This window comes from Prionailurus viverrinus, chromosome A3 (assembly GCF_022837055.1).
Source record: "Prionailurus viverrinus isolate Anna chromosome A3, UM_Priviv_1.0, whole genome shotgun sequence".
NCBI lineage: Eukaryota > Metazoa > Chordata > Mammalia > Carnivora > Felidae > Prionailurus > Prionailurus viverrinus.
This window is the reverse complement of record NC_062563.1, coordinates 34,384,684-34,402,644: the sequence shown is the minus strand read 5'-3', so window position 1 is coordinate 34,402,644 and position 17,961 is coordinate 34,384,684. Positions and strand designations below refer to the sequence as shown.

At 38.1% G+C, this 17,961-nt stretch overlaps 1 protein-coding gene across 6 annotated transcripts in view; it reads right to left on the bottom strand.

The window, feature by feature from the left end:
- PLCB1 (phospholipase C beta 1) overlaps positions 1-17,961 on the bottom strand; it is a 708,066-nt gene that overhangs the window by 467,005 nt on the left and 223,100 nt on the right. For all 6 annotated transcript variants that reach the window (XM_047853458.1, XM_047853461.1, XM_047853460.1 and 3 more), the window contains exon 3: positions 1,944-2,012. In XM_047853458.1, the coding sequence (XP_047709414.1) occupies positions 1,944-2,012 (69 nt within the window). The remainder of the gene's footprint in view (positions 1-1,943; positions 2,013-17,961) is intronic.

The window sequence follows — 17,961 nt, the reverse complement described above, 5'->3', positions numbered from 1 at the left end:
TAGTTACTATTATTGTTGTTGTTATCATTATCACCATGTAGCCAATGAAGAAGCCTGAGTCTCAGGAAGGTCACACAACAGAACCCAGGTTTTAAAATATTAAAGTAGACTGAAGTTCTTGAACACCAGCAAGGAACAGAGTGGAAAAATGCCAAGGACACAGATAATCCACAGAGAAAGCAATCTTTAGTGGGGGGGGGGGGGGGGGGACAAAAGAAAACAAAACAGTAAAGGTCAGAGTATTCCAAGTATCCAAGTCTGTCTTTAAGAGAAATATTTTAGGATCTAATAGTGGTTTATCAGCTGAGCATAGCACAGACCCTAGTTCTATTCATTTATCCTCATGCAATAGACACGTATCCAACCGCGTCCATAAATGAAACACTGAACTGATCAGCAGGCTGAATGCTACAATAAAAGAGAGAGAGGGAAGCCAGAAAGAAACTCCAGGTGGCAGAGATGCCAACTCCACCTCTGATGCCTGCAGACAAAGGGGGCTCTACCGGAGTGTAGGCAGCAGTAGTCTTTATCATCAATATTGATCATCAAATTTCAAGTTAGGCCAATGAACTTGCATTTAAAGGCAAACTTTATAACTCCACTATCAATGCAGTTCTTGGAACTAACAGGCTTACCTGAAACATGGCTGGAATGTTTTGGGGGAAAGAAGAAGAAAGAACTTCTTTCCTACACTAAACATTAAACAATTCTGAATCATCAAGGAAGCATTAATAATGATAAGCTTGCTACAAAATTAAAAGACCAAACTACTAAAATTTGATTATATTATGAAGAGAGCAACACAACTAATAGACTATTTGCACATGAAAACACATTTAGAAACCTTCTTGAAAATAATTCAGATTTTTCTGTCTTCATTTTTCACGTTTTCCTATAGATCAGCTTAACTCCTACAGCAGTAAAACCAGTATTTGGGTGTTCGTTCCATGGCAGAATTTGCCAGCAAATATTGCACTGTTATGTATCTGAAGAATGATCCTTCCAGGTGATTTTTTTTTCTTTCTGTTTCTCCACAGCAACAGATAATTTTTGATGTCAAAGAAAGTATTTTGACTTTTAAAGAATAAAACAAAAGTTGCAGGCAGATACTCAAATAGAAAATCGCTAGTTTTATATCAATTATGGTAAGAGGTAAGAGTTCCTGAATGGCACCTGTACTTCCCTATTTGACAATATTATCTTTGCTAGAAAGGAAGTATTTAACGTACTAAAATTTGAATACAATAAAGAGTAGTTTCCCACTGTACAGGCAAGTCAATGCAGTTTGTTAGTATACTCAACCAGAATCTAAGTTTAAAAAAATTTGTATATTCTTTATTCAACATTTGTTAAATAATCTTCCAAAAAAAAAAAAAAGGAAATAAAATCACAAACACTGCTTTGAGTATTTCTTCAGTAAGGTTTTCAAACAAAAACAAATTAACAGGCCACACAACTGATCCCAAACTTCCCCGGGTCTTCACTAGTAACATTTATAGAAGGACTTCACACCCTTTGGCTTTTTGGATGAAGTGATATTACTTATAAAGTATTTGAATTACAGTCTTATTCATCATATCTAAGAGTTAGTTCATGTATGCATATGAGGCTCCAGGAAGTTTCCAAGTAACTTCAAGAACATTTTAACTATTTAGAATTACCCAGAAACTTTGGCCTCATTATATATTTTCAAGCAACATGAAAATTAGAGGACAGAAAGCAAGACGCCGTGTCCAACTGCCTATATTTTTACTCACTGTTGCCTTCTTTGAACAAAAGTGGAAATGTTTAGGGCATACAGGCTTCTGGAAGGACTGGCTGTTTTATTGTGTTTTACAACATCTACAACAGAGAAACTTTTAACTGGGGCAATTAATTGATACCATGACACGGCCAAATCCTCAAAGCAGCATCTGGCGGGTGCACAACACTCCACTTCTTACCTTGGGAGCTTTGGCATGTTTCCCACATCTGGCATCCTTGACAAGGCTGAGATCTAACAGCTCCGTCTCCTGGAAGGCAAAAATGTGAAATTGTTAAGCATCCCCACAGATCTCCTTTCATTATTTTATATCACTGTCATCTCTTTAAAAAAAATCATGTTATCTTGAGACCTGCCTGAAGATTTCTCTGTAGTTAGGATATTTTTTCTTTCACATTCTTTATCAATCGAATTGGAGTGGAAACAACAAGATAGCTAACCGTTAACTGCTCAATTTAATATATATGCTGAGACATTTTGAAAGTATAATGGGCATGGTCAGGGTCCCCGGTCTATACTATGAGCTGTCCCTAAATCATCATGAACCGTGCCTTCCTGCTCCATGGTCAAAAAATAATCCTGAGAGTCAGTCTGAGTGTGAGGACATGTGAGTGGCATGGGAGATGGGGATAGGGGGTGGTGGAAAGAGATGTTCCCATCAGTTCACCTTGCCAAGGGAAAGAGATGAATCTGCCTCACCTACCTGCCCCCTCTCCAGCCTTTAGCACTCATATCTTATGCCTCGATCTTTTCATTTATTCATTATATATTACTGAACACCCATAATATGCAAGTTACTCTAGGATACAAGATACATAAAATGTGATAGCTCCTCTGGATGGACTTGCTGTCAAACAAGGGAGTAAAGAAATGTATATGCATAAGACAAGGGAGGATGTGTTAATGCCAACTATAAAGTTAACTGCTATGGGAGTCAACAGAGAAAAGAAAGTTTTTCCCCCAGGGCTCAAAAAAAGTCCATGAAGGAGTCACTGAGCATGGATAAAAGGAGTTGGAAGGCATAACACTGGAAAATATCTAGACAAGAAAGGACCAGAGGTTTGGACAGAACCTTGAGGTATGGATGCTTAGAAATGCTTAGAGATGGAGAACACTGCAGGGGAGAAGGGTAGGGAGGCGGAAGGGGATAGAGAGGCACCCGGGAAGAAGGAACAGCACAGGGAAAATGTAATGGCAGCGTGGGAGGGGATTTTCACAGGCAACATTCAGTGTTCCATTACTGGGGCCTAGAACGTATGAAGAAAAGTCATGGGAGATGATACCAGAAAGGGATATGGGCAAAAGGATGGAAACCCTGAGAGTCCAGCTAAGGACACTGAGCCATGAGTGTTGTGACAATACACATCGCCAAGTTAACAGGAGACCCTACGCTGGCGAGATGGAGCGGCATTGCAATGAACAGTCATGCATCTGACTCATGCTGACAATGAGACAGCTGGACGCAGGCCTCTAATTCCCTTCTTACAGGAGGCACTGCAGCATCATTCTGCTGCTCAGAACCTCTAAACACGAGTGGGTGTAATTTCTTATGGGCCCTAATATCCCCAAGTACTTGTAGTTGGGGTTCCCAGACAATTCCTTCAAATAGCTGCCACCAGTTCCAAATGTTCCATGTAAAAGGGTCTGATTATTTTCCTGCACTTGAGGTTGATTTCATGATTGCAGTCACAGGGGTGGGGGTGGAGTCTGTCCACTGGCATGAAAGACCACACAGCAGGTCCAACAGAACACGTGGCTCCAGCGCACTTATATGTGAAGCCCAAGCTTCACAGCTTGTTCTTGTGAACAAGAAACAGGGTCTTGTTTTCTTTTGCTCACCCTGGACTTATAAGTTTGCTTGTTCCTATTTTAGTGGATCCCTTAACCCATTCCTTGCCAGGTGTGACTGTTGGAAATCCTCCCAAACCCTGGGGTGTGAGGAGAGCAACCCAGCAAAGATCTTGCAGGATAGAAGATCTGGTACTACAATTCCCCTAAGGCTGTACCGTTCGCAATAGTGAAGGTCACCTTATCAGTGTTAGAAAAGAATGGTATCAATGCTAGACTCAATGATTCACTTAGGCAAATGCATAAGGAAGTCCTCAGACTTGAGGCGATGGAACAGCTGGTCTGGGTCTGTTATCTCCACAGCAAGACAACCAAAACCCGTGCTGGAAGGAGAGAAGCAGGAAGAGCCCTAAGCTTGAAGAAGCTTCAACCGGAAGACCAGAACCAAGTGGACATTTGAGAGACAGGAGATCAAATGAAGGTAGAGGTAACTGGAAGAAAGATGAAAGCCATAACATGAGGTAGAATTGTCTACAGGGAAGAGAGGAGTCATAAACAGCCCTAGGGTTTCCATATTCCCCATTGGGACTTGGAAGTTTGGGCAAAATGATAATGCATTTTGGAGGTGTTGGTTTGAGGGGTTCATCCAAGTAGAAATGCCAGCCATTAGTTCAATGGTGCATTATTTATCAAATGCTGCTATGTGGCAGGTACCGGCTTGGTACTGAGGAATGACACCAACAATGCAGAAAACAGCTGTTTTGAGCAGCTCATGAACAAAACCACTTATTATACTTTAAAGGAGACATTTCAAAGTACACTGAGACATGGGCTACAAAGGACTATGGCATCTTTTCAGCTAATACACGAGGGCGAGAAACAGTTTGCCAGCCTTATAATTCTGTGTTCTGGTCGGGAAGGAGGGTTAGAGGAAGAGGAAACAGTAGGTGCAAATGCACAGAGGCAGGAATTGTGTGCAGAAAACTACAAGCCATGGGAGATACACAGCAGGGATGCGAGGACAGTTAGCACAAACGCTTGGGACTTGGTAGTTATTACATGTGTGTCCTCTTTAAAATTATCCATAAAACACTGACATTTATGTTTGTCACACTTTTCCATATATGTTACATGATGTTTTCCATATATGCAGAATAAAATCATACACACATACATAACACATTTACCTCATCTTATATCATGGTTTTCTATCGAAGGAAATTCCTTCCAGTTGAGCAAACAAAGCCTTCGACTCTACTTGTTTATACACACAAAACCCAAAGTGACTTCACAAAGAACTAGATCTTAGCAGGAGTCATTATATAGACTTTTATATTACAGATAATGAACACTGTTTTCTACTCTCAGCTCAAGAAGAAACGTTCATTCCCCAATCACAGAGGGGTACTTAACGCTAGCTGCCCTGGGGATTCATTCCGATACCACAGCGTCTAAGAAATTTCTCTCGCCTGTGTGTAAAATTGTGTGTGTAGGAAAGCCACCGCAGGGCACTATCAACGTGGGTAATGTGGCATGGGAAAGACCCAGGTGGAAAAGCTGTCCAATGGACTCATTCGAGTAGAAAGTGATGATTAAAATAGTGTCTCCCACTTCTATTAACACGCAACAGCTACCCCCCTGGGGTTTAACTACATTCTATTCTCGCTTCCACTAAAAAGAAAATGAGGAACCCAATGCACAGGACCACAATATGTTGCTTATGTCATTAAAACTTTTTCTAGGTTAATTTTCTCCAGTTAATAGTTTTAACAATTTACTCTCATTATTAGAAAGCAGCGAAATGGTCCCTTTCTCGGTTCATTTAAGAGATACTGATTTCCAGCTTTATGGAATTCACTATCTTTTACTCATTAAGAGAGGAAGGTCACATGATGTTTAAGTAGAAAACCTGAGTTTGAGGAAGGGCCCTAAAATTAACTGGTCATGTATCCAACCAATCATGGGACACATCAAGCATCAACTGTATCGTCTATAGAATGAGTATGATAACACTTTCTATACCCATGGCTCTCAAAGCTTAGCTTGCATGACAGTCATCTGGAAAACTTGTTAAAACAGACTGGCTGGGTGCCATCCATCAGTTTCTGGATCAGCCGGACTGGGATAGACCTGAGAATCTGCATCTCTAATAAGTTCTCAGGTGATGTGGATGCTGTTGGTCCATAGACCACACCAGTGCTTGTCAAAGCACTGATATATACTCATTCATGGGGTTGTTATTATAAGGCTTTTTAGGTGAACATGATTGATAAAATTATACATTACTTATATGTTATAATACGTTGTATGAAGAATCGACATCTGTCATTTCTTTATACAGAGAAGTGTGTAATAAAAATATTTTACTTCCTGAGTGCAAAAGTGTGCCTCGTGGTGAATCTAGGCTTCAATTTAATTGAAGAAAAACTACTGAATGACAAATGGCATCAACACCTACTCTAATAAGGGTTCTTAGCATTAAATTTCACCCTATAAAAGCAAATGTCTCTGTTCAAAAATTCAAGCAATCACTGAAATTGTTCTATGTTTGCTGAAAATGCTATGCTATATAACCTTTGCTTTATACTTAATAACATTAAAGATATCTTTAGAAAAGCAAAAGAAGGAAATTGGTTCTCTTTCACCTCTAAGCCCATCCAACAATGAAAAGAGGATTGGGGTGCCCTACCTTGGCCAGTAAAGAAAGGATGGACTAGTAGACCCGCTTTATTTCCAAGGCATACAGTGGCCCCCTACAGAGCTTGGAGACCACACTCCTAGGACCCCCCCATCCCCATATATCCACTAAAGTGCTGACAGATGTACCTTCTCCCTTTGTCAGTACAGATGAAAGTGAATTAACAGTAATCAAGTACTTATTTTTGATATTTTGAATGAGTGATGAGAAACGCTAAGGGAAGACCAAATTATCTCTGATGTTTACTATTCAGCAGAAAGATTTCAATCCATCAGCCATGAACCCACTGTGAGGTAGATGAGCCATGAAATGCACTGCAAACTCAGGAAAGAATACAGTTTAAAAACCAACTCTTTTCCAGAATACCAATTTCTGTGCATTGTCACCAAATTCCATTAGTCACCCGATATAATAACGTACTTGAAGTTCACACAATATATAATCAGAGCAGCAATTACAGTCACAAACATTTCACAGAGAAGATATTAATGGCTGGGCATGTGGGGAGGGTGATTATGGATACCTCTACATGTGGTATATTCATTAAGTTCAACTTCAATCTACCAAAAGTAGAAGACATTAATATGTTTTATTGACTGTCAAACCTCCCTAAAATGCCCAATGTTAAAGAAAAAAAACTATTTTGGAATCCTTTAATGAAGGGTTTTAATTTAAAGAGAAGCAGATGAAGCAGACTCAATTCTTTGTTCCTTTACTTTATTCCACTTCTGAGGGAGTAAAAATCTGTGTAGTGTACCTCTCAATAAAAAAAAAAAAAATCCCCGCACTCTCTCCCACTCTCTTATTTCCTTTGTTCTCTAGCCTTCATTTTTGTCTTTTTTCCCCAAAGTCTGTATTGGATCCTTAGTGTATGAAACACCGATGGAAATGAGGTGCACAGGTTATCAAAACCAACCACAGCAGAGAAAAGAGAAAGATGATACATCTGGGTTTCTTTATTGAAACCAAGCTAGGTTTAAAATGGTGAAAATGCCATAAAACTAGGGAGCAGAAAACTTGGAATTATCATTTGCAATCTGTGCATTATTAAGCCCCTTACTACAGATGTTTGTGCCTTGTATCCTTGTCTGTCAAACAGAGAAGCAGATGCCAGCAACACCTTCTTCATTGGGCTGCTATTAAATCAAGTGAAGTATTAAACTAAGATCTCCACTTAACAGGAAAGAACTATTGTGTACATCTAACATCTTATGCTTGCAACATTTCCCATTCTGGGTGAAAGAGAAAAGATGCTAGTAGAAAAGGCTAAAATGGATAGGTAACACATCTCGAAGAAAAACACAGAATGCAAATAAACAAAAGAATAGTATCTGAAAATCTAAAACCCCAGAGATATTTTATAAAACCTTGAAACCAAAATAAGAAAGACCACTTCTAGAGAAAACCAATTTTCACATTTGTGTGTCACAGTTAAATGCAAAATTAGATTAACATTTGAAATGGAGAAGAAACAATGACATAGTTCATGGGTTATGGGTTGTATTGTAATTATTGACATAGTCTGAGCCAATAAAATAAAAACTGAAAAATTACAGTGATTCAATGAGAGGTTCCTATCACTAAAGGAGGCAAAGTCAAAGTAATATACTAATAATAGCAATAGTAACCATGACTATTAACAATGGACAACCAGCAATATACCAAGAATTGTAAGAGATAATATTGGCATACATTATCTCATCAGTCTCTGCAACACCACTGTGACATGAGTATGACAGCTTCCATTGTGCAAACGAGAGAACTGATGGAAAAGTTGAGTGACAACTGTTGTTCAGTTCTACAACGGCATCACAAATCTCAGCGTCTTGCCTACCTGATATAAGCAGAACTCCTAGGTGGCCACCATGATTCCTGTGCCCTGATTCAGGCCTTTGTCCAATCTTCACCCTTTGAATGTGGTCAGCACCCAAGACTTGCTTTCAGCCAACAGAATATGGCACAGGTGAGAGGCTATCATTCCCGTGATGATGTTACTTTATATGGCAAATGTGAAGATTTTGCAAGTGTAATTAAAGTCTTCAATCAAGTGCCTTAAACTTAACCAAAGGGAGGTATCCTGGGTGAGTCTCTCCAAAGAGGATTTAGGAGTGAGAGACCTGAAGCAGCAGAGATGATCACCTGTTTCCTGTGTGGTGTGTTGTCTAAGAATTAAAGGGCTCAGTCTGAACAGAATTGTGTCAACAACCTGAATGAGCTTGGAAGAAGAACTCCAGCTCCAGATGAGAACACAGCCCAGTAGACGCCTTTAATGCAGCCTGTAAGACTACAAGTAGGTGAGACCCTGAACTACTAAAACTGTAAAATAAAAAATGGTTGTTGTTTCAAGCCACTAAGTTTCCAGTAATGTGTTTTGCAGCCGTAGGTAACAAATATGCTGCCCCCATTGTTTCCATATTTTAATGCACTTAATTAAAAAGGGATGTAAATGAATTCACATACCTTGGCACTCCACCCAGCATAAAAATGATTGCAATACTGTCATCATTTTTGAATATGACCTACAGGAAACAATTACTCTAATGGAATCACAGACTTACGGTGCTGGGACAGATTGCAGATTAGGAAACTGAGACCAAAAGAAAACATATCAATTACCCCATATCACTGAGACTGAGTAAAGAATGGAAAAAGAATCCCCATTTTCCCAGACCTATTTTTTTTCTAAAGAATTATTTTTCAATATTGACAAAGTAGCAGGAATATTAACTGAGTGATCCAATTTTAAAAAGAACACAGTTTTGTTCATGTACAAGGAAAAAATATTATGATACATAGAATATGGCACTAATTTTAACAGGCTGTGTCCCCATGAGGCAGCGTGAAATTTATTGACAAATATCTAATTTTTTCTGTGGAAAACCAAAAACATAGTTTAGCCCCTAGTTATGAAAGAGCCAAATTTCCTTCTCACTTCCTTCTTTAGCTCCCTGAGAAACTTCTATATATTCATGTAATAATAAAAATTGTTTAAGTTAAAGCTGTTGTAAGTCAACATAAAATTATATCCATAGCACCAAAGCTTTATTAGGACATAAAATTAATAAAACAATTCCAACAGCATTTATGTCTATAACTGGATGCATATATAACCTAATGCATCAATGGACTAGGCAGGTCAGGGGAGGGAGGTCGCGGATGGGGTGGAGCAGGGACAGAAATGCCACACATGATTCCAAGGTTCTAGAGCATTAGTATCTTCTCGCAACTGTTTAAAATGATGAATGAAAACGGGTATAATTTAAAATAATACTAATTGGCTTTAACTTTACGTCGCTGACACTATTAAAAAAAAAAAAACAGAAAAACCTCTGCATAATCACTGTGGAAACCTGTATATGCTCTAAAGTTGAATAAAATCAGGAACAAACTGGACGCTTATAACCAATATATTTTATTTTCCTATGTCGAATTTATTAACAGGCATGGAGGGATTCACCACATTCTTACAGAGAAGTATGGTATCGCATTTGTTACAGACTTAAAATATTTTTTTTAATTGTGACAACAATGATAAAGATTGCATTGTCACAGTTTTCTATTATGCCTGTGCTCAACAAAAGTCCTCATTTCAATAAGAGGGCCAATAAGATTAATTAGAAAGAATATCCATCACATGGCAAATAGTTTCATAAATGCTTAAAACTCTCTTTGTGGATATTTTGTGGGAGCCTACAATCTGATCTCCATAAGAAGTCACTTGCAATGAAATATGGAAGTGATATACATTAATCAGGCACATAAGCTGTTTCCACTTGAAAAGTCCAGATGATGTACATGTAGCCAGCTTTTCCCTTTAAATCGTCTAAAATGTTATCTCTGGTCTACTCCCATTTCACTATGGATAAACAGCCACCTAAGCTTTTTTATCTGGTAGTGCAAGCTACTTTAGTCCTTTAACCTTACCTTAATGTAATATTTGAGCATAGCACCTATCTGCTTATATGAATTAAATTCTTTCATTTTCCTAAGTCCGTGGTTCTTAAAGTGTGGTCCCTGGAATACTATCAGCACAAATAACACCTTGGAATATGTGAAAAAAACAAATTCTCAGGTTCCACCATAGACTAGCTGAATCAGAACCTCTGAGGTGGAGCCCAGAATCTATACTTTAATTAAGCTTTGGGGTGATTCAGATGCAAAGTGGAATTTGAGAACTGTGTCCTAGATATTAAATGAAGACAGCAACTGCCCATAGAAAAGACAAATTAACCAGGGCTACAGCTTATTGTAGGACAGTCTGTAGGACACTGGACATGCTACCCAGATCCATTTAAAAAATAACTGCCTCGGAGTCATATAAGCAATTACAGATCTGATAATATAACTGAAAAAAGTCTTCTTCGGACTAGTGTCTTCAGCAGTACCATCAATATCACTATAGACTGAAGCAGTGATTTCACTTTGACCCTAGAGACTAGAAAAGTTAAGGGGAGGACCTAAAGATACTTGGCCTATTTCCAGATGTGTTGATTCAACCCTATGCATGACACATCTGGGCTGACAACTGAAATATCCTTTTTCTTTTTTTTTAATGTTTATTTATTATTTTTGAGAGAGTACAAGCCAGGGAGGGGCAGAGAGAACAAGACAGAGTATCTGAAGTGGGCCTGGACTGATAGCAGAAAGCCTGATGCAGGGCTTGAATTCACCATCCGTCAGATCATGACCTAAGCCAAAGTCAGACGCTCAATTGACTGAGCCACCCAGGTGCCCCACGCCCCATATTTTCTCTTTTTTTTTTGAAAAAAAAATTATTTTAATGTTTATTTATTTTTGAGAGAGAGAGATAAGACAGAGTATGAGTGGGGGAGGGGCACAGAGAGAAGGAGACACAGAATCTGAAGCAGGCTCCAGACTCTGAGCTGTCAGCACAGAGCCCTACACAGGTTCAAACTCACAAGAGTCTTTTCTCTTTAATCACATTCTCATGGCATGCCTAGTGACCTCCAAATTTTCTTAAGTATGTGAAAATGGTATTTATTCTTGCCTTCCCTGGTAGCCACTTTGTAAATTCCATGCAGATAGACTCATTTTTCTCCTTCAGCTATTTATTCCAACATATATCACATATTTTTCTGCCTTAAGGTATGTGTTTTATCCTGCCACGCTCCTCCCCATGTACTAGCAACTAAAAGATTTTTTTAAGGCTTAATAGAAATTTACTGCTTCATCAAGGACATTCTAAGGCTTAAAAAAACCCAAAAAACTATGATTCATGGAAATTAAACAGCACACTCTTGAAAAACGAATGGATCAAAGAAAAAAATCAAAGGGAAATAGAAACGATCTTGAGATAAACAAAGATGAAAACAAAATATATCAGAACTTATGGGATGCAACAAAAGCAGCAACCACAGGATTTTGATGACCTTTTAATCTCACAGGACATCCTGAATATAAGGAGTTAATCTACCTTCCAAAATGAGATTTTAAGTTGACATACATTTTTTAAGTTGACATACATTTTTTAAGTTGACAATATTTTAAGTTGACAGGTATGCAATAATATGGCACTTATTTTTTTCTTTTCAAAGAAGACTTGCTTTTTCAGATCACTTGTGGTTTTCTGGTAAGACAAAGAAATCCAACTGAGCTTTTCTCCATGCTAATTAATAGGGATAAGGCCTGGATATGTCTAATGGGGAGTGTTTTCCCCAGAAGAACATTCACTGAGTTGATCAACAAATCATCCTCAATGTCCTGCCTATGTGCTGTAAATTCATCAGAAGTAAACTCCTTTTCATTCAACTGTTGATCAATCTCAACCTAATGCAAGTACACAAAAGAGGCTAGCTCTTCACATCAAGAACTATAAACGATTGAATAAGCTCACTAAATCCAGGCTCTTTTTCCAGTTACTCAGAAAATTTTCATAAAGCTCCTCTAGAAAGTCTGATGCCCACCTAGATCATTGCTGGTCCCCTTTACCAGTTAAATACACCCCCCACCCCAGTGTTTGCACACTTCTTTCCTAATAGTTGACAGCTATAGCCTTTGACTACCTTTGGCCTAGTAGAGCCACTAACCCAGATGCAGAGACAGCAGGAAGTGTCCTGGGACACTATTTCCCCTCAGAGAGCTCCTATCCCATGACAACCAGGTACAGAAGCATAAAAGCCCAGCAATCTTGCCTTTGGGCAGAGCAAACCCCTAGGTTGAGGTGGGGACTACAATTCAAAGCTCACCATTGGTTGGCTTCTTCCTCTTAACTCTCCTTTCCTCCATTCTCTGATGGCTTCTCTAGGAGCACTTGCTTAATAAATCTCTTGCAAACAACCACTTACATTTGGGTCTGTTTGGAGAATATGACCCAAGACAGCTATCATTTACAAATAATCAACTTAGAAAATAATGTTAAACTTAAAAATATTCTGAATCATGGTTTTTAAAAAATCACATTTTTATGTTAATCCTTCTCTTCAGCTTTTGATAGATTTTTGTATATTTCAGGAATTCTCAAATTTTCTGTAAAAATAATCATAATCATTATAAATCCACTAAACGAGCATTCTTTCAGAGAGTTCTCAGTCACTGTATGCTGTATTTTATCTTGTATTATTCTTAATCAGATTTTAAAATACTTTGTTTCCTGGGAAATGGACATATGAGTATATATCATCTAATCTGATGTGTAAATAGTTTTCTCAAAGGTTCTGCCACACCACATCATAATCAAGAGTCAGTGCCTGATTCTAAAGGAGAAATATTTCTTCCCTGAAAAAAAAAAGTAAAACTATAAAAAGCATCAGCTTACCTAATTCCCAAACCAGAGTTCATTTTTGTCATATTCAGAGCTAAAAAGAAGTATGTTCTTATCCACTATATTTTAGGTCACTTTCCTTTTGGTAAAGATTTATTCCAGTTTCAACCACCTACTACTCGAGCTTTTTTTTTTTTTAAATCGGAAACACACAAATTTTACTCTAAAGATGAATAAAAAAGATTCATTTCATAATTCCATCAAAACTTTACTGAAAAATGAATGAAGATGACTTTTCACAAAGCTTTCATATAAACAGCATTACTTTTCTAGGTATTCTCACAAACAGTATTAATTTAGAATTACCACCTCTCTGTGAATGGAGAGGGAGTAAGTGAAACACAATCAGAGTTGGACTCAGAGTGGGATGAGGTCAGATTTGAAAGACAACACATGGGAAGACTGTGAAACTGAAGAGTTACAGTCCTTGAGAGGAGAGAGCTGTAGGAAGAAGGGAAAGAAAAGACCTGGTAATCATTAAGAGATCAAGCTAATATTTACTGCAAGGCAAAAGTTCAAGGACAAGTCAAGTGACTACAGAAGACTTACCCACCAGGAATTTTGGGCTAACTCAGAGTTGGCCCAGATGTAGAAGAGAGAGATGAAATTGGGAATTAAAATTGTCCATACACAAATAAGACTTCAGTTGCTAATGTGGAAAGGAGGGAATTTTTATGATCTTTCTATGAGTTCATTAAAAAGTGAAATGTTTTACAAGAGAGTGAAAGATTTTGTTACCAGAGTAAGATCTGGACAGATCTGGGAGGTGGGCAGTGGGCTACTTGTCAAGAGGAAGTTTGAGCAAATGATCTTTTTGGAGTTCTTGAGCTTAGAGCCAAAAAGGGAACAAAGGAGCAATATAGCTATATGTTTCCCATTTGTACTACATAACAATGAGAAGGAGAATATCGTGTAAAAACTCTTTTACAAGGCCTTATGTTTACTACAATTTCAGTTTCAGAACAGTAGGCAGGAACAAAGCAAAGAAAGACAACTAATAAAAGACATTTATCTCCTTCCAATACCTCTTGGTCTTGACTTTCACAAGAAATTCCCTAAGGGAACCAACCATTTACTACCTTTATTAAAAAGGTTGCAAGGTGGCAACACAGTGAAGCTTATTTCTATCAATTGGTGAGAAATATAGAATCTTTCAAAAATTCAATGACAGGAAATTTGAAATGAGAATAAACAAAGATGGAGTTAAGGAAAGAGAATGCTAGTACAAGTGACAGAGAGACCAATGTATAAGTTGAATTAAACTGCAGCCTGGAAACAAAAATAAATGAATTAAGTAGGTTCTTAGCTAATGTGAACAAATAAGGCAAAAGCATTTAAAATATTTTTTTCTGTAATAGTCTATAGTTTTCTGATATATGTCAAAAGATATTCCTGGAAAGAAAGCTAGGAAGGAAGGAAGGAAGGAAGGAAGGAAGGAAGGAAGGAAGGAAGGAATAAGGGAGGGAGGGAGGAAGGAAAGGAGGAAAGGAGGGAGGGAGGGAGGGAAAGAAGAAAGAGGACAGGAGCAAGGTGGCTAAGGAGGAACAAAGGGGCATGCCATCTCTCCTAGCTAGAGAGATTATGGCACTAGAGTACACGGAAAGCCAATACACTGGGAACATCTCCTAAATTGGCCATTCCTATAGGGAGTCAGGACAGGAAGGAGGGACACAATAGTGTAAATGGGGAAGAAGGGAAAGAAACAGAAGGGCCCCATCTGCTCCTTGATGATGATGGCAGTTGTAAAGAGATGATTCCTTGAAAAACTGAGGGCACTGACCTTGAGTTTCTATACATGCTTACACATGAACTTCACCTATTCAAAGGCAGAAGAATACTCTGAAAACACACAGAAGCCATAGAATGGTGCCAAGAAAGACAACCACAAAAGTTAGTCTTTGGATAACTTTTCTGAAATATTAACTTGGACAATAAAATAGGGAGCAGTTGAGAGTGGAATTGCTCTAAAAGAAAATTGTCTTTGGCAAAATGCTGGGGAGAATTTCTTTGTATCCTCTTCTTCCTTCAAATCAAGACATTCTCATGTTTAATGCCTCCTTTGTAAATAGAGTTAAGAAAAAAAATAATTGTATTAGACTTTTTCATCAAGGGCAAAATAGAAGAAATAATCATTAGCTTCCTTTGCTGCTTGATTACTACCTTCCTAGTGTGTGAGGGATCTCGTTCCAGGTCATCTCCTCAAAGAATCACATTATTGATCAACATCATTGTTCGTCTTTGGAAGCAAGTCCTATTTGCCAAGTCCATACTTTCAAAATGGAATCCACTGTAACTTTTGTCCCTTCATTCCACAATTTTTCATTTTATGATAAATTAATTCATTCTCTAGCGTCTAGAACAACTGAATTTTATAATCTCTTGTGAAGCCTAAATTTTGACCAGGTTCACTATCCCTGGGTATATAATCTTTCTGAACAAATAACTCATGAGTCCTTAACATAAGTATTGAACATTCAAGGGACAGATCATTTTTGCATTATTGCACATTATATTTCTTCTTCTTAGATAAAAATAAATAAATCTTCCTCAGAATTACTTACTCTGTAAGAAAGTAAATACCCAGGACAAAATTATTAAGTTTGTATAGCTCAAATCCTGGATTCATGTTTAGTGAAAATATTCCATATTGTAATTTTCTTGCTACTTTCCATAATGTGTGAGCAACTTATTCCCTATACACCTTTGGCCTAATCCCTCCAATCACTCAAATAACCAATTTGTCTTCTTTTGGCACCATTATAAACACCTACTGTGTTTCACAACCTAGGTTATTTGGGTTTTCAATTTTGAGTCAGATGAATCACATTTGCTCTATGTGGGTCAGTCAAAATTAAGTACAGAAGTCTCCACGTACTAAAGTTGGTACTACTCTGCCTTATGATTATGGAATTAAATTAACTTGAGTCTTAAGCACTTTATGTCTTTCGGCATTATTATTTTTTTTTTTAGTACAAAAGCTGGGACACATTAAATAGTCCAACCTTTGAGAAATTGCGTGGATATGGTACCTTTATCATTACCTTTTTTTGGTATTACTTCATAGGAACATCAGTGGTTCTCAAAGAAGGGTTCCTGGAACAGCAGCAGCAGCATCACCTGGGAACTTGTTAGAAACACAAATTCCTGGGCCCCATCCCAGACTTACTCAATTGGAAACTAGAGGGGAATCCAGCAATGTCTGTTATAAAACACTCCAGGTGATTGTGATATACTCTGAAGTTTGAGTACCACTGCAATGGACACTTACAGATTGGAAACAGCACGTGGAAAGAAATTCCAGGCTTTCTGGTTCTTTTTTAAATTTTATTTATTTTTTACTTTTTTAATCTTTTGAAAGACAGAGAATGAGCAGGTGGGGGAGACGGGCAGATTAGGAGAGAGAGAGAGAGAGAGAGAGAGAGAGAGAGAGAGAGAGAGAGAGAGAGAAACCCAAGCAGGCTCCATGCCCAGCATGGAGCCCAACTCGACTAGATCCCACAACCCTGGGATCATGACCTGAGCCGAATCAAGAGTCAAACGCTCAGCTGACTAGGCCACCCAGGTGCCCCCAGGCTTTCTGCTTCTTAATAGTTCCCTTGCTTATAAACAGTCATATTTATATTAAAGCACTCAGAAAAGTTATATAATGTCATCTAAATAAAATATTGTATTTTTATGACTATCAGATGCTACTTTTTAAACAAAATATGTGAATTACTAAAAATTAAGAGGCTAGAGGAGAAAATAAGCAACGGTAGAGAGACTATATCAGTGCAAATACAAAGTAAAATATATTCCAGACACATGTTTCCACTTTATCTCCTATCTATTCTGCAATTCTGTTTTTTTACTGTTTATTTATTTTTGAGAGAGACAGAGACAGAGCATGAGCAGGGAAGGGACAGAGAGAGAGGGAGATACAGAACCGAAGCAGACTCCAGGCTCCAAGCTGTCAGCACAGAGCCCACCACGGGGTTTGAACTCACGAACCGTGAGATCATGACCTGAGCCGAAGTCGGACGCTTAACCGACTGAGCCACCCAGGCGTCCCTCTGCAATTCTATTTTTAAAGTTAAGAAAAATACAGTATTAAAAGGCTCTTTTGTTACATGAAAGATCATTTAAACCCTGTGACTGTATGTAGGTAGTGGTTTTCTTAATATTATTTTGGTAATACATAAGCATTCCCAAGTGCTTTAAAAACATTTGCTGATGGAATTATTATTAAACCATTGAAAAGGCACACAAACATAAAGGGTTCATGTCACCATTTCACTTGGTGATGACCAAAGAGGACTGTATTATAATGGCACCACTCTTTTCTTCACACAGGTGAGCGGGTTTGTGCAGGTCAGCATTAACAGGCGGTGCAGACCTTAAAGCAGAAGTGGCTAACTCCACCAAATTTTGCACTTTGCCTTGCACAGTGTAGACAATTGCAGAAAATCACTGCCTAATCATGAACCATATTTCACAGCACCCCTTTCTTTTAAGGAGGGTCCTATGACTAATTCTCACAAATGAAAAGTAAATGGAAGAGATGAGGGTCATTTCCAAGTCGTTTTCTTTCCCATTCTTCTTCTATCTAGTGGTCAAGGAGACCCTAAGAGATATCTGAACCACTACATTGAACAGAGCCTAGGTCCCTGAATTACAACATAAAAGAAAGCCATCTTCAGACCAGAAACACATTAACCAGACTCTTAAGTATGTGAAAAATACTTGTATTAAGCCATCGAAATTCTGGAGTTTATCTTTTATAGGAGTATACTCCAGTTAATATAGGGCTAATAAGACCTTTTGTTTTAAAGGCCAAATTCCACTATCTCAGATCATAAAACATCACAGAACATTGTGATGGGTATTTTTATGTGTCAACTTGACCAGGCCACACTGTATCCAGATACTTGGCCAGACATTAATTCTGGGTAT